Source organism: Poecilia formosa, unplaced genomic scaffold, assembly GCF_000485575.1.
Source record: "Poecilia formosa unplaced genomic scaffold, Poecilia_formosa-5.1.2 Scaffold53, whole genome shotgun sequence".
Classification (NCBI taxonomy): Eukaryota; Metazoa; Chordata; class Actinopteri; order Cyprinodontiformes; family Poeciliidae; genus Poecilia; species Poecilia formosa.
In genome coordinates, this window is record NW_006799992.1 from 118,294 (window position 1) to 126,500 (window position 8,207).

At 37.8% G+C, this 8,207-nt stretch overlaps 1 protein-coding gene and 1 long non-coding RNA gene across 2 annotated transcripts in view; one reads left to right on the plus strand and one right to left on the minus strand.

Annotated features, from left to right (window-relative positions):
• The window catches only part of fig4a (FIG4 phosphoinositide 5-phosphatase a), a 46,250-nt gene that overhangs the window by 11,584 nt on the left and 26,459 nt on the right, over nucleotides 1-8,207 (minus strand). The window contains exons 16-20 of the mRNA XM_007552815.2: nucleotides 7,867-8,005; nucleotides 7,067-7,125; nucleotides 5,805-5,952; nucleotides 5,559-5,642; nucleotides 4,643-4,838 (exon numbers count right to left, since the gene is read on the minus strand). Coding sequence (XP_007552877.1) covers nucleotides 4,643-4,838; nucleotides 5,559-5,642; nucleotides 5,805-5,952; nucleotides 7,067-7,125; nucleotides 7,867-8,005 — 626 coding nt within the window. The remainder of the gene's footprint in view (nucleotides 1-4,642; nucleotides 4,839-5,558; nucleotides 5,643-5,804; nucleotides 5,953-7,066; nucleotides 7,126-7,866; nucleotides 8,006-8,207) is intronic.
• Nucleotides 798-3,404, plus strand: LOC107836345 (uncharacterized). Its single transcript, XR_001662230.1, has 2 exons — nucleotides 798-1,949; nucleotides 3,195-3,404. It is a non-coding gene; the product is annotated as an uncharacterized LOC107836345 (long non-coding RNA).

An 8,207-nucleotide genomic window follows, 5' to 3' on the forward strand; every position in this document is an offset into this window, starting at 1 on the left:
TTTTTAATTAAGTGCACTTTCTTATGCTTAAAGCAGAGGTTCCCAAACTGTGGGGCGCGCCCCCTAGGGGTGGCGCCGTGTCATTGCAGGGGGGGCACGTGAAGCCGTCTGGATGAAAAAAAACAAACAAAAAAAACTGAACACTGTATGCGCTGGGTTTTTACCTTAGAATGGCCAACTCTCTGTTATTCCTATGTCAATTTGATACAGTAGAGGCTTCCACACTTCCCATATTTGTGTCCTCTGTCACTTTTATCAGCAGTTAAAACTGTTTAATCCGTTGTTAACATGTTGTAACCTGTTTTTCCGAGCCACCTTTAAACGCAACATGAGCGCTACGACGCTCGCGCTGGGTTTCCACCTGTGAAGGAGACCTGCTGCTGCTGGGCAGAGCTACGTAGGTTTGTGTTAGAATCACGGCAGCAAACCAGCAAAACGCCAAGAACTTTTCACATTTTTTCCCTCCAAACTAACCGACTGAGTTGAGTAAAGCTGTTGGATGCAGGTAAAGTTAGCTAAAAGATGACTAGCTAATATCAATACAGAACCTTAAGCTTAACAAGTACCTTGTAGGCTACCGATGTTGGTGTCTATTTTCAGCTACGTACATTCATTTTGCCCCCAAAAAAGTCGATTCCCCCCTCCACCCCTGTCACACGCGTCGTTTCAACCAGACAGCCATTTGTAATCCATAGGGGGGGCGCAGAAAATGTTTGGAAACCTCTGGGGGGGCGCAGAAGAAAAAGTTTGGGAACCACTGGCTTAAAGTCATGCTAATAATGTATGTACTCTTTTGACTTAAAAAAAAAGTAATTAAGATGAAAGTTATGTGTTCTTATAAGCATTTTATTAATTGCATTAATATACGTGCTGCTTTATCATTTCCCCCATTATTTTTACATAAAGCTACTACATGCCAGCCCATTCCTAGAGATAGATACAGAAAAATAAATCCTGACCAGTGTATTCTTGATCTGTATTGGTAAAAAAGATTTTAAGATAGGTTCTTTTTTTTTTTATGAAATTTAAGGCAGCCTGAAAAGAATTCAGATAACTTTTAGTAATGAGCTAAAACAAAAAAAATGTGTATGAAATAACAAAGCAGGAGACTTGTTAATTAACTACAAAAACAACTGAAAAAGAAATAATTGTCTAAAGTGTCCTTCATTTATTAGCTGATTCAAGTGCATATAGACACTCTGGAAAACACTCAGTGTTTCTTGGAAATAAATAAACTTAGAATCCTTTTTCTTTGAAAATTTCTGTCACCTTTCATGACACAAAGACTCAAGAATGGATGGATGACTGTATGAATCTTTTCGTTATTCTGAAGGAACTCTTTACTTGACTCAAATGAAAACAATTATTTTTAATCTGTGGAACTTTAGAAATAGCTCAAGTAACTGTTGCTCACTATTTAGTCATCATTTTTAACATGCCGTTGTTAATAAAATGTAACTATTTTTTTTTATATTTCTTTTTAATTTTTTTTTCCCACTGCACTTAAGAGATGCTTATCTCATTTTCAAACAAAACCAAACTTTTTGACTGAAACTAATAAGTAAATCTAAATCTGGCAGGAGGTGTGAATATGAATTGGGCTCAGTTGTAGTTTAAAATATGCCAATGAAGAGCAACGCTTTAATGTAAGAAATTAGTTGATGGTGACATGAAATTGGAGGAGGACTTGTTGTTTCGTGAGACAGAAAGACTATTTACAAGTAGGGACAGAGATGCCCCACTCCATATCCAACAGAACCAGACGCCGTACGTCCGACACAACAAAATCCTTCAACAGCAGAGCCCAGCTGTTGAGTCACCAGCCAAGAAAGCACTTCAGACTCTGGGAACAATCACCTCATCTGAAAAACTGTGAATCACAGCCTCATTACATGTAAATGAGGACAGGAGGCTAGAGTGTGAGCTGATGTCATGAAAACCATGAAGAGGTTTGAATTTGTTTACATTTTGCTCTTGAAGTATATGTCTAATGCATTTCTTATGAAGAGTGCTCTTGGAGAATGTTGTTCCCATAGTACATTCGATCCATCTGGTTGACACAGTGACATTGTACCTGCACTAGATGTTCCTGCAGAAATACAGAATCTGGGTCGATGGGGGGGATGGAAACGTGCGAACAGTCCACACGGGGCGTGAAACGGATACAGCCAACATATGGTAACCTATGTACTCGTAGGTGTTGGTTCAGAAGGTGTTTATGGGAAGCGGTGTTCAAACGATGCGCACAGTGAGATTAATACTTTACATTGAAAGTTGAATTTCCGTTTCTATTCATTTTAGAGAAAAAATGCTGCAAATCTTGTTTGTGTCCCAAGCAATTTTTCAGATGAGGTTTAGTTTTAATGACTGAAGGCAATCAACTTGTTTCATTCTCTAATACTGGGAGAGATTGGAAATAGAAATTGAAAATTATTTGCCACTTTCTGACAAATTGCTTTTGCATCAACCCCCTGTTTTTTCTGAACTGAAGTCCAAATTGTTCTTAAGATAAGTTCTTAGTGTATATATAAATCCAAAGCTGCTTGCTTCAGGGATCTTACACAACTTTCAACCTTTTTTTTCTTTTTTACATTTTCTTTCATCCAGTTGATAAAGTATAGGTAAAAAGCTCAACAACTGATTTATAGCTATTTTTTTCTAAAAGTTGTACCAGTATGTAATTTGTAAAAAAAACAAAAACTATAGCAAGGAAGAAAGAAAGGAAAGAGGAGCAGACAGACTGATAGAAGAGTTGAAAGATGGACAGACAGAATGCCTGATTGACAGACGAAAGGATGAACAGATGATAAAATGGATAGATAGCTGAAGTGATGGATGGACAAATGACAGATTGATGAATGGAGGGAAACATGGCCAGAGTTACACACAAACTTACAGGTTAATGGATGAATGGTTGACTAATGGATGAATGGTTGACTAATGGATGAATGGTTGACTAATGGATGAATGGACAGATGGACCAATGGATGTCTCAATCTGATTTCCATGAAGTACGTCTGCAGTGGTTAAACTATCTAAAAGGAAAAGAACTACACTTGTACAAAACAGAATCAAAGCCTCGGCACAATAAATCTAAAAGATGTTGCTCGTATTGAAAATGGTTACCTTTTTTTATTATTTATTTCTGTGAATTAGGATTACTACCAACTCTAACCTACTTTGATTTATTTTAGGAGCCAGAGCTCAGATCAAAATCAAGCTAAGAAATCAACTGAGGAGAGTGAAGTGAGGCCCAGAAAAGCAGACACCTGCATGTGACTCTCACCTGATATACTAAAAGCAGACAAATCCCACTGCACGTGCCCTACATGCTTCAGACTCCATAAAGACAACTTGATTTAAAGGAGAAAACAGATGGAAGTGTGACACACTCCCTCTGAGAGGCAAAAAGGTGGTGAAAAAATACACATACATTCACAATAAATACCTATTGAACTATTCATGAAATTCCCAATAAATACTTTTAGCTACAAATTAATTTGGAATCGTAAAATAACATATATTTTTGTTTCACGTCCTCTATAGTGTTTGTTCAAAAACACGTAAAGAACAATGCATCTGATGCGAGACCTTAAGGATTACTGGGAAGTAAATGATTAATCTAGACTTCTGAGTCCATCAGTCAAGCTGCAGTTTGCAAAGGTCTGCTGGGACTCATATGCACACCGACTTTGAAGGACAGTAATCAATGACACTTAGTGCAGCTGGTCCAATCAAACTTAGCAGAAAAAGAAAAAAAAAAAAACAACAAAAGTTGTGACCGTGACAGAAATTGATTGGTGTAATTTGAATGCTCGTGCAAAAAAAAAAAAAAAATCCAATTAATGTGTGGATGTTGCACACAAAAACACACGCAAACTCATAAACAACTTAAAAGTGCCAAAAGAGATCTTCGCTTTCATCACCTATGCAATTTTGTACTCCATAAACAATACTAGTTTGGTGTGTCATCAACATTCCAAATATAGTGCCTTGAAAAAAAATGCTTATGGTGCTTGAATTCATTTTATGCATCCATAAAAGTTTAGCAGCCATGTGTGCCATTTTAGACTTATAGCACCAAACTGATGTTGCAACATCAGCCCAACAACACTGCTATTGACATTTTAGGGTAGGAAAGAGAGAATTACATTAATTGGGACTCTTCACTTATTTTGGGGTGAAAATCAACATTAACTTCACCTTATTGACCTTCATGCCGTTTCATAGAGTGTGACTAGGCTGATATTTCCAGTTTCCAGTTTGATGCAAATCAAAGGGAATAATTGTCTTGCGAGAGACTCAAATACAAGTGAAAACACGGAAATAAGGAGAGGTAAGGTACTCACTTTGCAAAGGCAAAATGCCATTAAGGCCTAAAATACAAGCAGTTACCATTGCATTTATTTCCCTTAGGCCTTTAGGAGCCATTATTTATATTTGGATTGCCACACGGAAGGAAGCAATCGTCTCTTCATCATAAAAAAAAGAAGAAAAAAAACTAGGCCCAACAGTTATAAAAATATTCAGTTGGTAGGACATGTGATTTAGGCCTCATTTAGCAGATAATACATCAGATCTCAGAGGAAGTCACATTTGATTTGTTTCTGACTTATTTTGCCGGCATGTGGCTTTATCTTACCTCTTGCGTGCGACCGCTCTCTCCAGACTCTGTCAGCAGCTTGATCGGGGTAGAGCGCTGTGAAACAGACCCTTCGTCGTCCCGATCCTCCTCCGAGTCGTCCTCAGACGTACTGGACATGGCCTCCTCACTGGGGGGGGGAGGCGCGCTGGCTGCAGTCTTCCTCTGGAGAATGGTTTCCTCCTTGCTGCTCTTGCTGTTCAACAAGGAAGCACATTATTAGTAACTCTTATGCGAACCTTAATTAAGGTCATATGGGACCCCTTATCATGACCTCTCAACAACGGCTTTCATTTGGCCACTGTCTTATGAAGCTCAGATGAAAGAGCTACAAGATTGACTTCCAGTTTTCTTAATTCCTGTTCTGTCAATAGATTATTCCACATGAGCTGTCGAGCTCTACTGCTCCTCCAACGTTACCATAAGGCTATTTAAAACAGCTGTGCTTATACAGAGATTAAATTACACACACAGGTCACCGCTTACCTCAATCCCTTCATAATATTTTGTTTTGAGGTCAAACCATGACTCAGCCCAGAACATTTGACAGCCCATGAATACATACGTACGGTAAAGTTGCGCTGAACTAATGCGGAGATGACCGTAAAAGCTGTAAGCGTTATTCTTTTTTCTTAGTAATGTTTGTCTGCTTAAGCTTTTGATACCAGAAATGCATGCATTCACAAACAGAGCTCATCAATGTGTCCGCTCAACAAAAACATGGAAAAGGACAGGCCGTATTTTCTGGCAACCTGAGAACATGATGATTAATGAAGCTGTGTGTGTGTTTAATGAAGCGTGTGTGTGTGTGTGTGTAAGGGCATGGTGACATGGGATTCACCTTACAAAAAAAAACAAAGCATAATAACATCATCCCCAGTGTGCCAAAATGAACAAAGTTTAAAGGAGGATTCACCCCAGCACTGATTTTCCAGTTTCCTCTGGCTTGCGGACTGTGAACGGACTTGGATCCACTCCCACGGATTTTGGCATAAATTCCCTTTATGAACAAATAAGAAAATATAATCACTCGACATCCTTTTCCATCTCGCCAATAAACGGGTAATAAATTCATCAAAAAAAATTTTAAATAGGTTCATTTGCAATTTCTACATCAACAAACGAGCAAACTCAATACGGTACAATCAATTTACTCGTGTACCTTGCAGAGTTGGTCATCCCAATGCAGAAAGTGTCATCAAAGGAGGTGAGCTCATAAGGTTTGAAGAACTCTGTGTAGATGTCAACACTTTCATCAAACTGGTTCATCCTCCTTACTTTGATGGTCTTCATTGTGTTCTCACAAGCAACTGCGCAAACACACACACACACAAAAAAAAAACCCACATACTGAGGAGCATTAACAGCCAGACACAAGACAAAAATGACATCAAGAGTCTTTATGTGCCACATTAATGAGCACTGCAACATTTGAAAAGATAATTATGTGAAATGAGGTTAAAAGCAGGTGGTTTCTTACTGTAAAATTTAATATCGTTAATAAGAAAAGCAATTTTTGTAAAAAGTTTGTCATGTAAAGCAAAAATAAATAAATAAAAAATGGTTCAGCTACAATGAGATACAATGTCAAAGTTAACAATGCCAGACATTTGCCACATCTATCATAAATTAACAAATAAGGATGTTTTCGTCACGTTTCAGATCATAAAACAGATCTTAAAACGGCAAAAGAATAAGTACAAGCAATGTTCACAATATTATTTTTTAATAAGGAGAAAAAAAAATCAATAGAAAAAGTAATTGTCCTTTAAATCTAATAACCGGGGGGTGTACCAACCTGACGGCAACAACTACCGTCAACAAACAGGGAAAGAGTTGTTTTTTTTGCGTTGCTGTGAAAAAATTATGTCCTAATCTTATCTTTTAATTCAGTCAGCTTGGAAGGTTTTTAAGCACTAAAACATGCGTCAGGTCATTTCACAGCATGCTTCAGGTCTTTTCACAGCATGTTTTTAGAGTTTTTAAAAACCCCACTTTTATGCGTGGCTTTACCAAAGGGTCTCAGCATGACGTCCAGCCCCCTCCGGCTTCTTTCTTTCTTTCTCTCTCTCTTTTTTTTTTATTACAAATCTCGCATCTGTTTGTTGACGTAGGATTTTGTTGTGTATCCTTACATGTTGTTTTAAGGTTAAAAAAAAACCCCAAAAAACCCAGAAAGAGCAGATTATGCAGTCTAAAAAGGCACAACATGTAGTTCTTTTTTTTTGCTTTAAATGCAACAAGAAAGGGTGATATAGGTTTACCGAGGTTTTTCAGATCGCACATTTCCTAGAAACACAATTCCAATTCTAATTCCAACAAATTATTTGGCTTTTTTTTATTTTTCTTACATTTTTGTGCCGTTTGGAAATAACGCGGAACCTAGTAAGTAGAGAGAGCGGTTGAATGCACAGACACCGTTACCTTCATCATAAGGTACAGGCAGGTAGGACAGGACTCCCTCTGACCACCAAAATGTGTAGCTGGAAACAAGTTAGACAAAAAAAAATTTATTAATCTCCTCTGAGAGATGTGTTCTTTTTTGTCTGCACTCATCTGAGTCTTTACTTAACCCAGATTTAGAAATTGGCTTGTCATGACCGCCTACTGTAGTGCTGAATACACCCGACTCCTATTCAGTGTTATGAAAGAAGAAATGCATTCACGGTGATTTTACAATGTGATTTGCCCCCTTGTGCTAGCCAGAGAGAAACTGGACAATATGTGGCAGCTAAACTGATTACAGCTGCAGTCATGCTAATTTCTTGGAATAATGAGTCTGGTTTCTGGGACCATTGTTGCCACAGAAGCTGCTGGTCTGAGACAGAAAATTAGGTCCACTTTTGTGTAAGCATGAAAACAACAAGAAAGCAGAGAACATGAATACACACACACACACGTAACAAGTGATACTGGGTCAAAAATAATAGTACCAATGAAACAGGAACACTGCACAAAGTTAAGCACAAAGTTATTTATACCCCAGGTAAATTTACTTTTATTATCATGTTTAATTTAAACAAGAAACATGTTTCTTATTCCTTTCTTAATAAGATGCTCTTTCAAATGACGCTATCGTCACTGTTTGATGCCTTTTATGTGTCGAGTTGTTGTCGAGAAACTCGCTCTTGTGTTAACTAGCAATTTTTAAGCCATAGGATCGATGTCTGTGTGTGTAACATGAAGGGGGAATTATACTTCTGAGCATAAAGTCATTTCCTTACCTGTGTCTGTTGTGTTGAAGGGCCATGGTGCTCCTCTGATGAAGATAAAAGTCAGTGGGAAGCTCCCACAGATGTGCCTTGCCCTCTGACGGCTGGTAAACCTGAAGGAACAAGTTGATGGCGTCTTGTCTGTCTGCATCTGAAGAATCCAAACACAACCATCAGTCACACAAGATTAGAAAATATAAACAAGTGAGAACAGAGATATATCTCACTGTCTAGAAATACAAATGTTTTCTATATATATATATATATATCACACAAGATTAGAAAATATAAACAAGTGAGAACAGAGATATATCTCACTGTCTAGAAATACAAATGTTTTCTATATATATATA